This window comes from Ranitomeya variabilis, chromosome 6 (assembly GCF_051348905.1).
Source record: "Ranitomeya variabilis isolate aRanVar5 chromosome 6, aRanVar5.hap1, whole genome shotgun sequence".
Taxonomy (NCBI): Eukaryota; Metazoa; Chordata; class Amphibia; order Anura; family Dendrobatidae; genus Ranitomeya; species Ranitomeya variabilis.
The window spans coordinates 63859032-63877516 of record NC_135237.1 but is presented as its reverse complement, the minus strand read 5'-3'; the positions used below and the strand labels follow the sequence as shown (position 1 = coordinate 63877516).

General features: G+C 43.4%; 1 protein-coding gene across 1 annotated transcript in view; it reads right to left on the bottom strand.

The window, feature by feature from the left end:
• The window catches only part of NCAPG2 (non-SMC condensin II complex subunit G2), a 91876-nt gene that overhangs the window by 1880 nt on the left and 71511 nt on the right, over positions 1-18485 (bottom strand). Inside the window, exons 22-26 of the mRNA XM_077268567.1 lie at positions 12791-12890; positions 11695-11885; positions 9605-9748; positions 7957-8060; positions 1266-1366 (exon numbers count right to left, since the gene is read on the bottom strand). Coding sequence (XP_077124682.1) covers positions 1266-1366; positions 7957-8060; positions 9605-9748; positions 11695-11885; positions 12791-12890 — 640 coding nt within the window. The remainder of the gene's footprint in view (positions 1-1265; positions 1367-7956; positions 8061-9604; positions 9749-11694; positions 11886-12790; positions 12891-18485) is intronic.

The window sequence follows — 18485 nt, the reverse complement described above, 5'->3', positions numbered from 1 at the left end:
GATGAGCCCTTGGAGTGGCCAAACAGTCCCATGCACCTTCCAACTTACTTGTTTTGCATCTATCTCCACTCCCTCATTTGATTTATACATCTGGAGAAAAGCAAAGATGGATGGGAAACAAGTAAGTGGGAAGATGACCTTAGATAGGTCATTAATGTTTGATTGGCTGGGTTCTGACACCCGGCACCACCACCGATCAGCTATTACTGGTGTCGGCTGCTGCCAGAAGTACTCACTTGTGCAGCTGTCCATCTTCTGATAGTGGCCGCCACAAGGTCCTATACAGCCATTTCCTAAACAAATCAATAGGAGGCGGATGTGCAGTACCCTGCGGCAGCCACTACAAGAAGATGGCCAGCTCAGCAAGTGAGTACTTCCAGCCGGCAGCCGCCGACACAGTAACAGCTGATTGGTGGAGGTGCCTGGTGTAGGAGCCCAGCCGATAAGACATTGATGACCTATAGGTCATCAGATAAAAAGTAGCAGACAACCTCTTTAAAGTCTAGTAAACTGCAGCTACCATTAGAGGTGTAGAGTGAGTAGGTGCCTTCTTCATGCAGCTTATACATAGCGCGGGCTCCCTCTAGTGGTGGCTGAAGGCAGACAGAATTTTATCATTTAACATTAAGGACATGAGGGGATCTAGAGATTTACTTGAAAAAAATAACTGTAGCAACTAATAAGATGAATTAAAGCACCACTGCAGTGTATTTTTTTCAGGGCTGGAAAGATGCTTTAAATCTATGTCCCTTGCCTGTCTTATACTCACCCTCGGTTTCCTCACTATTTTTTGGAGCCGCTCCAGTCCCGTGGCATCATCTTGTGAGCGAAGCTTCTGACTGTCTGGAAGTCAAAAGCTACATCACAAGCTCTCAATACAAGTTTATGAGTGTCAGAAGGAGGCTTTCATTGACCCGTAATGAGCTGTGACCTCCGGAGCCCTCCATGAAAAACTGGAACTGCTGGCTGGTCACAAAATGGGGGAAACCGACAGGAGCGGGGCCATAGCACATGAAGACGCCGGAGGGAAAGAATAAGACAGGGGGCAGAGAACTTAGAGATACAGCGCCACTACTGCTGTAAAAAACAAACAAAAAAAACCCAAAACAAAATGCTGAAGTGGTGCGTTAATAAAATAATCAGAATTCAATTTTGCCCCTAAACATGACATGGTGAAACATACTTTTCCTTTATACATTAATTAGTACATTACTTATTAATATGCAATGCTGTTCAAGATAGACAGAAAATAGCGGAAAATGTACCTTTGGGGCTGACCATAATGATATGTAAGGACGCAGTCAGACTCAGGATTCCTTCAATCTCTCCCACTGCGATGCACTCCGCCAATTCCCCTACAAATGAACTGGAAACGATGCAAAATGGAACCTGTAAATTAATGTACATGACGACTTCCAATGCCAAAAGCTTAAATAAAAGCACAAGTGCCATTCTTCTTCATGCTATGTGTGAACAGTTTTGTTTTTCGGGGCTGCCACTGCAAACATGAAATATCACTTAGTCCCTACATTTTTACACTTTAGGAACCAAAAGGTGATTTTTAACTCCGTCCTGATGTGATAGACATGTACATCACATATTGGGGTGGCAGACCATGGGGCAAGCTCAGAATTAAAGCCAGGACCATTCACTGTGTATAGCGATGACAGCTATCTGCACTGCAGCGGCAGCTTAACCCTTTGCATGTTTGTGGTCAAATACTTGAACGATTGCAGGTTCAATTCAATTTTTAGGATTTAGAAATATCTATCTGCTTTGTTCCATAACAGTACACATCTGACAATGGGTTGCAAGATACATTAATGTGGTTTTACAATCAACATAAACAAAACTAAACAAAAAACAAACCAATTCTATCCAGTCCTGGACAACCCCTTGAAGTCTGGAGCCCTGCTCTGTAGACAGACTTTACCATAACATTTCAGGTACCTGCGGCCACCAATAGAGGGCGCTCACTGCATACTGTGCAATTATAGTCTACCATAAGGGTACGTGCACATGTCGAGTATTTGATTGCAGAAATTTCTCCAACGTTTTTGCATCTCTAGAAATTTGTTGGCAGCAAAAACGCAAGGGATAATGGCACATTTTTGTACAGCAATGAATACTTTTTGAAGCCAAATAAAGATATTTCAGATTTGTGATGTAATTTCTTTGTTCTTTCTTTCATGCTTATTTGCCCCGGTCTGAGGTGAAAAATACCAGCCCTCAGCCGCCCCAGAAATGGCACTTCATATGTGAAGCGACAATTCTGGCACTTAGCACAGGCCCTTCCTGATGCCCCGATGCAGTCGCACTGAAGTAATGGGGTTAGGGGTTGGTGTCAGCAGCTGTCGCTGACACCAAGCCCTAGGTTTAGCAGTGTAGAAGTGTCAGCCAGACACCCTCATTACTGAAACTGTAAGTAAAAAGTTAAATAAACACGCACGGAGAGAAAAACACTTTATTTAAAAAAAAACAGACACATTCTTTAATCATTTAAATTAACGCAATATACTCACCCCATGTCCGATGGCAATCCAAGGGTTAAAGTGATGTCCCACATTGTCACCAGCCTATGTAGGAGGGTTCACAGGGTTAACCTAGAGAGGCTGTAGCCAAACAGCAACTGGCAAAACTCGGCACGCACCGCTATACCAGGCGGCGGTTGCACACATGGGGTTATTCAAGTTCATATCAGCAGGCTCCCACGTTGGCATTTATTAAAAAAAAAAAAAAATTATAGTGTGGGCACCCGCGTAATTTTCATAACCAGAAGGAAAGCCGACGGCTGAGGTTAGTCTTCTGGGAAGGAGCCAATAGCCAAAGGTTCCAAGGCTATTAACCCCTTCATGACCTTGGGATTTTCCGTTTTTCCGTGTTCGTTTTTTGCTCCCCTCCTTCCCAGAGCCATAACTTTTTTATTTCTCTGTCAATATGGCCATGTGAGGGCTTATTTTTTGCGAAACAAGTTGTACTTTTCAACGACATCATTGCTTTTAGCATGTCTTCTACTAGAAAACGGGAAAAAAATTCCAAGTGCGGTGAAATTGCAAAAAAAGTGCAATCCCACACTTGTTTTTTTGTTTGGCTTTTTTTGCTAGGTTCACTAAATGCTAAAACTGATCTGCCATTATGATTCCCCAGGTCACTACGAGTTCATGGACACCAAACATGTGTAGGTTATTTTTTATCTAAGTGGTGAAAAAAAATTCCAAATTGCGCCATTTTCCGATACCCGTAGCTTCTCCATTTTTCATGATCTGGGGTCTGTTGAGGGCTTATTTTTTGCGTGCCAAGCTGGCGTTTTTAATGATACCATTTCGGTGCACATACGTTTTTTTGATCGCCCGTTATTGCATTTTAATGCAATGTCACTGCGACCAAAAAAACGTAATTCTGGCATTTCAAATTTTTTTCTTGCTACGCCGTTTAGCGATCAGGCTAAGAGGCATTCCATGTCAAGTGAACCAATGATTTTTACCACTATATTTTTAATTCTTTTGAGATTTTGTTATTTGGTAATAGTGTGTCAGAGAATGCAAAATGTGAAGAAGAAAAAAATTCTAGATTTTTTTATTTATTTTTTATTGATTTTCAAAGTTCGGAAAAAGTACGAATTTCGGTGTTGCCTGCCTTTACATTTCTCCCCATAACTCAGGCTAGAAAAGAGATAGAGAAACAAAATAAACACCATTCTACTCAGAACTGTACAGGCTTTCACCAGATATGTCACAAGAGTATCTTTGATAATATTTTACCTATGCGAACGCAAGCGCAAAACTTTAAAACGCATTTCCGGAAAAAACGTTTAATTTAAAAATTTCAAAAACTGCACATGTGCCTGCTATGCTCCTATTCACATCTGTACCAAAATACAAGATGGGATCATGATGGGATCATATTTTAAAAAATAAAAATATTACAGTGTCAGTTAAAAAATCTTGATTTCAGATCTGCTCAGCTTGTGGTCTAACAGTGTGGGGTCCATATTTACCAAATAATCCATGATTGCTAGATATTACGGTATTATTTATTATGTTACAGAGTATTAGAAGCAGGAGAGGACAGAGGAGAAGCTTTGTTAGGGCTGAGAATGACCAGGGGTAGACGGTGACTGCAGAGCAGATGACCGGCCGGCAGCTCCAGCCTCCACAGACCGTATTCACACCAAATCTTATCACCCAGGCAACTCCTCAAATGGGGGGAGAAAAATATTCTTACCATCCAGTCCATGTATTGTACAAACCAGGACTACGAAGAGGAGGAGGAGAGTTTGTTATAACATCGGTTACAGGAAGCAGAACCCATCACAGGGACTCGGCAATACCGGACTGTCATCCCATGTAGTGGAAATAAAGACAGTGACGTCCATGACGTGGTAGAAGGCGGCACAAGATCGGCCATGGATGTCACAACTGGTGATGTGACCTGTGAATATGATCGGCGCTGGTGGCGGCTACTGACTCTCCAAAGATTGTGAAAATGAAGACATAGAAGTGACTTTTCTGCACCGTCTGGTCCAGCGCCGTCGTTTGTGTATCCAAGAAAATCAGACATTGTAAAAGTGAACAAAAATCAGATATAACTCAGGTGGAGCCGAGCACCATAACAGGCCGTACATACTCTGACACAGAAGGAAACGGCCATTGCTAGTGAGCGCTTATGGACAAGATGACATTTCATCCGCTAGAAGGGACACATTGATGATAACAGGCCAGTGTAAAAACCTGCTATTAATTGTTTGATTAGTTCATATTTTATAGAACGAGGATTTAACTACTGGACTATTCTTCTTAAACACTTCATAAATGACATGTTTAGTGATATAGTAGAAAAAAAATTGTTCCATGTATAAATAGGTGGTAAAAATATTGGTTCTTTTAATCTTGTTTTTAACATATAATTAGGATCAGACTGTATTTAGAAAACCACACTTGAGGATGTGATCACGTTTTTTCTTTTGGCTTGTTCAATGAATTCAGGTTGAAAATGCTGAGCAAGTTGTTATGATGATTTATTCTGGCACTTTGGTATTTGTTTTTTGTGTTTCTTTATTGTTGCATATGAATGTTGAATGCAGTAAGTTGTAATTTGAAAAGAAAAAAGGAAGAAACTCACACAAACATAAAATCAGATTATTCAAGGCTTAAAAAAAAATACAAATGTGATAGATCCCAAGTTGAATCCCTGTACAAATATAAACAAGGACACAAGTAACACACATGCATGTTTTCACAATTTTAAAACATACGTTTTTTTCAGAATTGTGCATCAAAATTTTTAATTAGATTTCTCCAAAACAAAATATAAAGAAACATAGTCTTGTGACATATCAAATGAAAGCCGGTACCGTTCTGAGAAAAATGATGCTTCTCCCACCTCTATATCTTAATTCTAGCCCGAGATATGATAAAAAATGTAAAGCCATACCAGGCCAAAATCCATGCTTTTTCAAAACTTTAAAAATCTGTAAAAAATTAACTGATGAAGAAAAAAATTCTAAACTTTTAATTTGTAATTAACTAAAGTTGTACTTCATAAAAACAAAAAATAAAAGAAATCTAAAGGCGTAAGGTAAAAAAAATATTCATATTTGGATCACTTGATATGGAATGACCCCTAATCCTTTTTTTTTTATTCATAGATCGAGCGATTCTGAACACGCCGATACCAAATATGTGTAGATTTGATTTTTTTTATTGATTTATTTTGAATGGGGCGAAAGGGGGTGATTTAAACTTTTATATTTTTTTTACATTATTTCTTACTTTTATTTTTTTTATTTTTTACTTTTGCCATGCTTCAATAGCCTCCATGGGAGGCTAGAAGCTGGCACAACGCGATCGGCTCTGCTACATGGCAGCGATCATCAGATCGCTGCTATGCAGCAGAAATGCAGGTGTGCTATGAGTGCCGACCACAGGGTGGCGCTCACAGCTACTGGGGATCAGTAACCATAGAGGTCTCAAGGACCTCTATGGTTACTCTGCAGAAGCAGCACTGACCCCCGATCATGTGACGAGTGTCAGCGATGCGCTCATTTCCGGCCGCCTAAATGCCGCTGTCGGCGTTTGACAGCGGCATTTAACTAGTTAATAGCGGCGGGTGAATCGCGATTTCACCCGCTGCTATTGCGGGCACATGTCAGCTGACATGTCCTGGCTTTGATGCGGGCTCACCGCCGGAGCCCTGCATCAAAGCGGGGGTTCTGACCTCGGACGTACTATCCCGTCCGAGGTCAGAAAGGGGTTAATATCAGCTCACAGCTGTTTGCTTAGCCTTTTTTGGCTAATTTACAGGGGGACCCCAGAAAAAAAATTAACGTTGGTTCCCCCCCTATAAATTCTAACCAGCAAAGGCTAGACAGACAGCCGCGGGCTGATATTAATAGCCTAAAAAGGGCCAGCTCTAAGCAGCTCCAGAAATGGCGCATCTCTCAGATGTGCCAAATCTGGCGCTTTGCTCCTCCCACTTGCCCTGATGTGATGGCAAGTGAGATTATAAGATGCCCCCATTACTAACCCAATATTCATATTCAAATTGTAAACAAAAAAGAAGCTGCGGTGAGAAAGTTCACCGGAGTTCATCAGCCGATTAACTCACTGATGGTGCTGCTGCGTGAAACCTTTATCATGCAGCGGTGGTGCCGTACGTGAGATCACTGGGGCTCATCAGATTATGAACTCAGGTGAACTTTCAAAACGCAGCTCAGCGCTACACATTGCAGCAGCGATTACACGATCCTGTCAGTGTGTAGCCGGCTGCCAGGTAGAGCAGTTGCATTAGCTGATGTGACTGCTCTACAAGTGGTCCGAATCATCGTGGGACAGTATTACTTACAGCGGATAGATAAGGGATATGGTGGTTTATTATTTTTTACTCTTTTACAGGTGACATGGCCATCAGGGATTAGGCGTTGAGGTGAGTATAACTGTTTTTTACTTAACCTTTTTTCCCCTCTTTACTTTGAGCAAAGGCGGAGGTTGATGACTATGCTCATCAGCGGTGCCTGTTCTTGCTGTTATCAGTGACAGCAGGCATAGGCTGATGGGAGTAGTAGTCTCATCAGCTGACGCCTGTGACCACTGGGGTAAGCCTTTTTACCGCTGGTCAGTCACAGCTGCGGGCTCACGCTGAAATCCGACAGTGTGACCCCACAGTTCTCTGATCGGCAGTAATGATCTTACCGCTGATCAGAGCCTCTGGTGTATCGAGCGCTGTCACACAGATGACAGAATGGGAGATATCCGATATAGGAGCAAAAACGCAGCAAATCCGCAAACATTTTTATACCTGTGTTTTTGATTGACTCAATTGAAGTCAATGGGTGAAAAACATGGCAAAATGCACAAAGAATTGACATGATGTGGATGTAAAAGCACAACAGATCCTGGAAGGAAAAATACTGATCATGGGCACAGCACTTCAGGACTCTGACTGCATAAGGACTCCCTAGCGTTTTTGAGCCAATTTCGTGTGGGAAAAACCGCACCGTGTGCACACAGACTTCTCTCCCCTTAGTGGCAGCTACAAGTAGCTTTTTCCTTTAAGCGTCTGTCAATCAGGCCATTTGTGTAGCCACTTTCTTCCATTTTAAACACAATAGTGTTGATTTTTAATTTGGAAACCAAGAAATACAATTTGACACCTACACTTTTAATGCTTTGGAGTCATGGGAGGCCAAATTATTTTCCGTATATTGCATTAAGGAGCCATGTTTGTATTAGTACAGCACATAGAAGGGAGCGTCCCAGCACCTTCGTGCTTGGTTATATTTTTGTGATAACCAACCAGAGGCAGCTGGACTACCTGGGAACATGACATGACCAGTAAGACCACAATGTTCCAGTTTGAGCTTTAGGAATCAGCTGTTGACCAGATACAAAAGTTTTGAGGACTGAAAGTTTTAGGAACAGCCAAGGAATGGATGCCCCATGTACATGTGAACCTTACCTCAGGACACTGGATGTCTTTATAACAATGGACATCAAACACCGAGACAGCGGAGGGAGATCAGAAACAGACGTCGGGGTCTGAATTTCACTTGGGTCTGGAATCTAAAAAGAGCGATACTAAATATCTGACAATTGTGAAACCCTTAAAGTCCTAATTCTAAAGGTGTATGAAATCTTAAACACAAACACTGAAGAATTACATATAAAAGAGAAATCGGCTTCTGGTTGGGGCATGTTCTGTCTGTGCACGTCCATCAACCAGCGGCCTTGAACATACTGGCTCCATATGTCAGAGGGAAAAATATACTCATCCACTGAGATTTTCACAACATAACGGGAAACAATGACTGGGGGGAAAAAAAGCTTCATGAGATTTCCAGAAAATAAGAAAAATATTGTCATATAGGATTATTCAGATTTGTGCATTTCACGGCCGAGATGGGATTAACGACTTGTAGGTCCCGGCCACCAGAGGCTGGGCTACAAGAACCGCCGAGCACAGCTATTCCTTCTACATAAATGGGAGGAACATTAACTTCTATGGGAGTTACATAAGAGTAGCACAGCTGCACTTTGCTTCTAGGACCCTCCACCAGAAGTGGGGTTAAGAAAAAGGTCGTAAGTCACATCTTGACCATGAAAGACAAAAATGCAAATAACCCTCCAAGTAACATCTTAGCTTTGCATGTTTGATTATATCAGCCTCCATTTCTCTTCCTATCCTTACACCTAGAAGCTCGGCTCTTTCCTCTTGTTCCTCTCTCTCTGTATAGGAAAATCGGAAAATCACATTGAGTACAATCCCCTTTTCCTTATTCTCCAGACTCTCTCCTATTCCATAGTTTTGCCGGTTTTGGCTTTCTTCTTAGACATTGCTTTGTGGTTTTCGGGTGGTTTTCGGTACTTCATGTGTTCACCTACTTACAATTCATACTTCTATACAAAAAGGCCCAACGGATGCCAAAAACACACTGGTTGCAAGGGACATTAAAGGGGGTATTCCCATCTCCAAGATCCTATCCTAATATATAATAATAAGAAGAATATTAGCACATACCTCCATTTATTAACGTAGTATAGTTCTTCTTATTCGCTATGTTGCTTGCTTACCCCATGTGCAGGGCATTGCAGTAGCTTATGTATCCATGGCTACGACCACTAACAGCTAGCTAACTATCTATCACTATATGAGTGGTCATAACCATGAATACATAAGCTACTGCAATGCCCTGCACATGGGGTAAGTGACAGAGAATAAGAAGAACTATATTATATTTCTAATTGCAAGTATTTGCTAATATTAGTATTACATCTACTACATATTTGGATAGGATCTTGGAGACTGGAATACCCTTTTAAAGAGAAGTTTGGCATCGCATACGTGTAACATGTTTATTTAGCGATATGTGAACAGAAATTTCAGTGCTCTAGTTACGGTTACTTCATACAATAACCCTTCAACTGCCATCCAGACCTCCAAAAAAGTCCCATCATCAAAGACTACAATGTGACTTTTTTCAGAGGGGCTTTATTACTGCACATCATATATCCCACGAATGAAACAGCAACTTATAAACGGTACAGAACACAACACCACCGAGAATAGACCGATTAACCCTCATGGTGGAATATCCAGCAATACGTACTTTCCGCAGTGAATGGCTGATCTCCACAACAGAAGCAGCGATGATGGTGGACAGCATTCCTCGGTGCACCTCCGGGGACGCTGCACGCCAGCACTGAACCGTCTGGATGAACTGGCCAAGAGGGACCTGAATGGACTGAAGGAGCTACAGGGGACAGCAAAGAGAAGGACAATCCATTGAGAAAAACAAAAAGAAAAGAATACCACCGCACCGCTGCTGTACGCTAGACTCTACTGTCTTCAACCCCAATTTTTTCTTTTTTATTGCTGTCGTAGAAAAAAATCCCCTTAGTTTACCAATGGGGTGCTGCTTCAACAAAGTCCATCACAATCCATACAAAAAGAAGATAAAAAAAAGAAGCGCACTTACCCCGGTAAGATGGTCACAACTTTATTCGGACATACAAAACGGTGGCAGGGAGAGATGTGAAAATGAACGGACAACGGCCGTTTCGTGCGAGCGGCACTTCGAGTCCTACTAGGACCCGTTGACGTGCCGCTCACACGAAACGGCCGTTGTCCGTTCATTTTCACATCTCTCCCTGCCACCGTTTTGTATGTCCGAATAAAGTTGTGACCATCTTACCGGGGTAAGTGCGCTTCTTTTTTTATCTTCTTTTTGTATGGAAAGAGAAGGACAACACTTTTGTCAAAAGAACAAAACAATTATATTATTATATTTCTATATTTTGACGAGACTGACAAAGAAAAACACCGCAATTACAGAACAAAGACTTTACTTGGATTTCTATGGAACTTACAGAAATCTCCGAGCCGTGCCAAAGCAGTATAAATGCTCAGTAAAGCGGTCACCAATGTCAAGTACCTATGACAATTGCATTCTGATGGGATCTTCCTTTTAACCCCTTCCAAAGATACAAAGTACTAGTAAGTCCTATGTCGGATGCTGGTACTGAAGAATGGAGCGAGCTCAGAAGCCGAACCGTCACTATACACGGTGGGTGTCACTGCTGCCTAACCAATACTTTTTCACCCCTGGACAAAGCATTTCATTGCGAAACGTGTGTCAGGTGTGGTGGGTTCCTGGCTTCCTATACCTTTATATATTGGTCTATTATATATTGATGTAGAGCTTTTGAGTATTATACTTATACCATGTAGTATAATACTGCTATTATGTACAAAATAGTGTTTAATTAAGTTTATATGTGCTATATATCTTAGTTCTCTTTCACCTCGATAAGTAAAAATGTATCAGGTTTTTAACATTGATTAAGCCTATTCGCATAGGGGCTTCTTATCATTTAGCTCATTATATGCTATGATCTTTTCTACATATGACACTTTGTTCTTTATGTGGTATGAATTAAGAAGTTGATTACTATAAGGGCTTCTTATTATGTAACTCATGTCATCATATTCTCTACAAATATGTCACCATGTCTTCATTGTATATGTTATGAATCTCTTATTTAACGGACTTTAAAGGGTACCTGTCACCCCCAAAATCGAAGGTGAGCTAAGCCCACCAGCATCAGGGGCTTATCTACAGCATTCTGGAATGCTGTAGATAAGCCCCCGATGTATCCTGAAAGATGAGAAAGAGGTTAGATTATACTCACCCAGGGGCAGTCCTGGTCCGAAGGGCACGTCGCGGTCTGGTCCGGGGCCTCCCATCTTCTTACGATGGCGTCCTCTTCTTGCATTCACGCTGAGGCTCCGGCAGTGCAGGCGCCGGGAAAGGTCAGAGAGGCCCAGCGCCTGCGCACTGCAGTACTTTCCTCTGCCCTCAACATAGAAGACAAAGTACGCCGGAGCGTGAAGACAAGAAGAGGACGTCATCGTAAGAAGATGGGAGGCCCCGGACCGGGACCGCCCCTGGGTGAGTATAATCTAACCTCCTTTTCTCATCTTTCAGGATACAACGGGGGCTTATCTACAGCATTACAGAATGCTGTAGATAAGCCCCTGATGCTGGTGGGCTTAGCTCACCTTCGATTTTGGGGGTGACAGGTTCCCTTTAAAAGTTTAAAAAACAAAACCATGTAACTTTTAAATAGCCAACCTTTCCTAATATAAAGAAAAAAAGAACAAAACGCATTCCTGATCCTGTGCAATCATGCCATGTACCTGGAGTGCTTCATCCTGCCGTCTCCTCAGTCTACGAGCTGCAGTCTCCAGAGCTTTGTGGAAGATTGTCTGAATGGCATCAAGGTGTTTATCCAAGTCAGAAGCGGTGTCACTCATCTTCTGAGCCAGGCAGACCTCTGTGATCTCCTTCAGTACAGACATTAGCACTGGCAGGCAGTTATATGACTTCTCTGAGAAACAGAAAATTACACAGCACATTAGCAGCTCTTAGGATTGGAGATTTTCTCTGCTTTTTCACAACAGAATAACCCCCCCTCCCCACCTCGTATCACACTCTGGTATCATTCAACATTCTCACCACCTGTGCTGCAGAATTACTCAAAAGACAAGACCCCATTGTGCTGCTTCCATTTTACATTGACACTCATAGATGCTAGGAGAAGTGGGAGACCCCTAATGTGCCCGTCACAGTCTCCATGGAGTATAGTGGAGAGAGGCCTGAAGGAGAAAAGGAGTCGAGTAAGTAGCACTGTACTAATATCTGAGGGTCCCAGGGATTGTAAAGCACATAGACGTATATTATATATATATATATATATATATATATATATATATATATATATATATATATATATATATATATATATATATATAGTGCTTTAGCATCATACACATATAGCTTTATAGGGGCCGCTTGTCCACTACTTAGACAACCCCTTCGCAATCCGTATGTTTGCCCCCAGTAAAATAATAACACTTATACTCCCCTCCAGTGCCAGAGCTGTTTCACGGGGGTCGGCACCGGCTCTCCCACCCAGGGATGGCGTGACATAAATCAGTCTTTGGACGAATCGCATACATCCGGAGGCGAGAGCAGCAGTAGGGATCGGGTGATGTAACAATGTCACAAAACCCCCGGGAGAGCCAGAGCCATCACCGCTGGAACAGCGCCAGTACTGGAGGAAGGATAAATGTTATTATTTTCCCGAACATTCAGAATAAGGGGCTGTCCGGGTAGTAGACAACCCCATTATTACAAAATATGTTCAGATTCAATCCTCCAGGTTTTACATCCCCCATCTTACACTGACACTTGCTTTGTCTGCAGTCAATCACACCAGTCACACATACTCACCACCTTGCATTATCGATATAGCAATTTGAAGAATTTGTGCATGAAATTCAGGGTCAGCAAGTCCCACCATTACTACATCTTTACAGATAGCCAGGTATGTCTATTAGAAAAAAATATACATAGAAAAATCACTGACAGAAATATTTATATGACAGCAGGGACATGGCTCCATATTATTTGGGAATCTGTCGGCAGGTTTTTGTTATATAAGCAGAAAGAAGCCTAATGTAGGGGCTGAGTGGTCGATTCCAGTAATGTGTCACTTACTAGGCTGCTTGGTGCAGATTTGATAAAATCTGTTTTTTTTCTGTTACAGACCTACCAAAAGTTCGAATGCTGAGTATAACCCCACCCACACCCCTGATTGTACAATGTACACAGAAAGCTGCCAATCAGGGGGCAGGGGTGGGGTAACACAGATTACCTGGACTGTCTGGCATATGATCTCTAGTCCTACAGGGATAACCTCCTGCTAATAAAAAAACTGACTGTTAAAACTACAGCAAGCTGGTAAGCAAATGATGTAGCTGGAATCAGGATCTCTACCCCTACATCACACTGCTGTTAGTTTAAACAGGAAAAAAAACACTAACAAATTTGTTGAGGAGAGCCATAAGATCAAATACTTAATTAACCTCAAGACATAAGAGATTGAGAGAAGCAACCCATAACATGTACTGTTTAACCTTACATAAGCTTTCTTAGATCAAAGTGAGACACTAAAGATGGCTGCCATTTCCTGTATCAGCACACCATGTGCTGGTATCCAAGATGACGCCCACCCTGATGACCTCATGGATCCGCCCACCCTGATGACCTCATGGACAAACCCACCTTGATGACCTCATGGATCCGCCCACGGACTTGCTCACTGCCCAACCCACTAACCAATGGAATACATCCGATCACTCCCATTGTAGAGCTAACCGAGCCCCCCTTACAGGGGTTATATAAAACTGTGTTCTGACTAAATAAAGCCCTTGGAGCTGAGCCATAGATTGATCAAGGAGAGTTTACATCTGACTGTGTGTGTCTGGTGTATTTCTTTGGTGCGCACCTGATCAATATCCATTAGGCCTGGAGTAGGCAACTGGAGTGAACATTGTATTAATTGTTCAACCTAACATATTTGGCTGCCCAACGTGGGGCCAGCAGAGGAAAAGCCCTGAACCCTGAGGACTGGCGAATGGAACGGCAGGACGCGCTGAATACCCCGAACCTGGAGACTGATAACCTCCTTATCAGAACACGGTAAGTCTGCTGATTTTTATAATCTGTAGTCTTTACCTGTGTCCTTCGGGGTATCCTGTGCAGATTGCCTGACCATGTCCGGTTTTCGCGGTATCTGTAAGACGGCAAAAGGGTCTCTCCGCTGATGGTCATTTAATTGCAAGAACTGTCACATGTTTTAGTTGCCTACTGCCTGTTACGTGTTGTTAAGAGGGGAGATGACTGGTAGTTAAGAGAGCAAGCGGATTTTTTTTCAGCGTTTAAAAAAAAAAAAAAAAAAATTATTGTCTGTGGTACAGTACACGGTTGTCACCTGTGATACGATTTTCAGTTCTGTATAGGAGAGACTAGGACCTGGAGATGACTCAGTTCGGCGCCTAATAAACTGTGTAGCGGCCCGTAAACTTCGAGTGAGATGACTCAGTTCGAGCCTAATAAATTTAGTTTTGCCTTGTGACTTGGAGTGAATTGACTCAGCACGGGGCCTGGTAATTTAGGAGTAATTTGATTAAATAGGGAATAATTGGTTTGTAAAGTACGGAACACGGAAGTCAGACAGGGACCACGTGACAAGAAGGAATAGGAAGCGTGTGCTGCAGACTCAGTTCCCTTTAGAATCTCAGGTTTGAGTCATCTCCCCCGTCTTATTGTTTGTTTGGTGTTTGTTATCTTGAGAATATATATATACCGTATTTCGCGGACTATAAGACGCACCGGACCATAAGGCGCACCCCAAATTTGGGGTGAAAATTGCAGAAAAAAAGATTTTTTATAAGATGGGGGTCCGTCTTATTGTCCGAATTTACAGTATCTTACCTGAAGGCTGGCGGTGGCAGAGCAGGGTCACAGGAGGCATGGTGTCGGCAGAGGTGGGGTGATGCGGTACGGCGTGCACCTGAGCAGGGTCCCTTCCTGCTTAGGTGGGCGACGCCACGGCCTGGTGTCCATGGGAGGGTTGCAGCACTGGTTACCGGCAGAGGTGCTGGGATGAGGAGGTGCTGGGATGAGGAGGTGCTGGGATGAGGAGGTGCTGGGATGAGGAGGTGCTGCGATCAGGAGGTGCTGCGATCAGGAGGTGCTGGGATCAGGAGGTGCAGGGATCAGGAGGCGCAGTGACAGGTATGGTGTGAGAGGGTCCCTTTCCCTGGTGAGGTGATGCAGCAGCCCGGTAAGGAGCAGAGCCGGGTGAATGCTGTTGTTATCGGTGGTGGCGGCCATCTTCCGGGGGCCGCGCGAGCGCAGATGAAGCGCTCTGCTTCCCGGGGCTTCAGGAAAATGGCCGCGGGAGGCCGCGCGTGCGCAGATGGAGATCGCGTGGCCATTTTCCTGAAGCTAAGAACTTCAGAAAAATGGCCGCCGCGATCCCCATCTGCGCACGCGCGGCATCCCGCGGCCATTTTCCTGAAGCCCCGGGAAGCAGAGCGCTTCATCTGCGCACGCGCGGCCCCCGGAAGATGGCCGCCACCACCGATGACAACAGGATTCACCCGGCTCTGCTCCTTACCGGGCTGCTGCATCACCTCACCGGGGAAAGGGACCCCGCTCACTGCGCCTCCTCATCTCCGCACGTCTGCCGCCGCACCTCTGCCGCCACGGGTAAGCCTGCATTTCGACTATTAGACGCACCCCCCATTTTCCCCCCTTTTTTGGGGGGGGAAAAGTGCGTCTTGTAGTCCGAAAAATACGGTATATATATATATATATATATATATATATATATATATATATATATATATATATATATATATATATATATATATATATATATGAATAGATAGATAGAGAGAGACACGTCTGTGAGGGATTTCCTCCAACACGCGCCGGAACTTGAGTGCCGGACCCGATGCACATGTGGGCTGGGTATGGCGTCCTCGCATGCGAAATACTATTGGCGAACTGGAATATACAGGGGGTATTTAAGGAGGTAAGGTGAGGATGGGACACACATTCCCCTTGAGAAAGCACGTGGGTGGCGAAACGCACGTGGGTGGCGAAACGCGCGTCGGGGCGTTCCTATAGCGGCATTTGTGATGGGTAAGCATTGACTTAATTTTCTAACTGCTCTTGATGTGTTCATTATATTTGAAGCTCTTATCATCCGGGTACAACACATTATAAAATTACCTTAAAGGATTTTTTATGAGCTGTATTTTGATTAGCACCAAGATATAACTTATAGTTACAATGCTTAATAATATGTATATAACTGCTGCTTAATATGGAACTCAGACTGAGTCTTCTGGTATCCTCACATAGTATGATGTACTATTTTATAATATTTTTTCAACAAACTTTATCGATTTTATCTCTTGTAGTATGGTGGTCTGTGAGTATTTGGTACTCATTTTTTGGGATTAGTATATATTTGTCCACTATTTTTTGGAATTTGTGGAGTATGGTTAGAGGAGCAGTTACAGTAATGCTTCTGGCTGAGATTGGATATTTATGCTTTTTGTATCTATATTTTGATTATATATATATATATATATATATATATAGAGAGAGAGAGAGAAAGAAATTAATGCAGTTCTGCCGTATTGGCACTAAGCCAAATTCAGATGGCAAGTTAGACTCGTGCACATTAGTAGCGACTCATGACGGGAAGAGTCATATTAAGCAATGTAAAAAGCTTATTAAGTTGTGTGGAATGCCAGAAGGGGGGAGGTTACAGCCCCTGGAGTGGAAGATTGTCTTGGAAAAAAAAATAAATAAAAAGCTAGGGCATGGGAGTCTCTGAAAGTTTGTATAGAGAAAATTGGGTAGAAGAGGAAAGGAATAAAAAGGGTAGAGTTTTGAGTTATGTGTATTACAAAAATATATCCTGTGAGCGGCCACCACCGTATAATGGTGGCCCAGAGTCGTGTGCTAACTCTGGCAGCAGCCATTTTGTGGATGGGCCATGTGCTAATTCTAATAGCAGCCATTTTGTGGATGGCAAATGTGTTAATGCTGGCAGCAGCCATTTTGTGGATGGCAAATGTGTTAATGCTGGCAGCAGCCATTTTGTGGATGGCAAATGTGTTAATGCTGGCAGCAGCCATTTTGTGGATGGCAAATGTGCTAATGCTGGCAGCAGCCATTTTGTGGATGGCAAATGTGTTAATACTAATAGCAGCCATTTTGTGGATGGCAAATGTAATTCTGGCGGCGGCCATTTTGTGGATGACAAATGTGCTGCTCCTGGTGGTTAACATCTTAGACTAAGGCTACACACCACATCACTAAATCCTTGTTACCCAGTAATGACCACTAACAGACAATACTATATTCCATCGGGAAGTGAACAGGCTTTACCCATGTTTCCCGTCTCAGTGGTGTCCAGTGGGGCACCGACCCTTTCCGCTATCACTCCTGTCGTGAATCCAGCAATCCTCCCACCTGGATCGTCCCCGGCACTGACCCTTTCTACTGTCACTTCCACTGCCAATTTAGCCGCACACCCACACGAGATGCTCCAAGCAACGGCCTCTCCTCCCAACGCTTCCACTACAACAGCACTCTCACGCAGTCTACCTAACCCTATACCCGGTACCTCACAGGCTGTCTCGCAGCCAAGCACACACCTGTATGGGACGGTGGCAACTGTATCAAGGGGGAGGGGGGGCTCAATCTGGGAGGGGGATACCAATAGCACAGGAAGCACAAAGGGGAGGGAATGTTGGCAACCTATTTTTGAAAAAGAACTTCCTGAGGGACACTTGTTAGTGGTGGGAAAGGGTGACATAACAATGGAGACAGACGCTATTGTTAATGCTGCCAATTCTTGGTTAGAGCACAATGGAGGTGTAGCTAGAGCTATAGTGGAAGCAGGAGGGGCGACTATTCAAGCTGACAGTCAAATCATTGTTGAGTCACGTGGTCAGATAGCTGTTGGGGACATAGCGGTGACTAAAGCTGGCAATCTTCCGTGTAGAATGATCATACACGCTGTGACCCCTACTTTTGATCCCATTCATCCAGACATTAGTGCTCAACAACTTCGTGCAGCACTAACTCGCATTTTAGAGTATGCGAATATTAGTGAGCAGATTGAGAACTTGACAATTCCCGCCATTGGTGTTGGCATTTTCGGTTTCCCTTTTCATGCATGTACAAGGGAAATCGTTGGAATTATAATAAACAAGTGTAGCCCCCCAAGCATTTACTGCCTCTCTGAAGTCAGGTTAATTAGTAATGAGGACAGGACTGTTAAAGCTTTTAAGACTGCCTGCGTCACCTGGACCCCACACCATGATACTGGAGCTGCCCAAATAGAGCCCCTCATTCCAGGACTGTTACCTCCTCCTGCTCCTCATACACAAGGGATTACATCTGTACTCCCGGTGCCATCTATACTCCCGCCTCAGGTGCCACCACCAACAGTGCCAATGCTTATGTCTGAGGAGCCAACCCTCTATGTCAAGTATACACCCCAGCAAGCTGCTACTCTGTTGAACGAAGTTCTAGATCCAGAAAAACAGCCGCT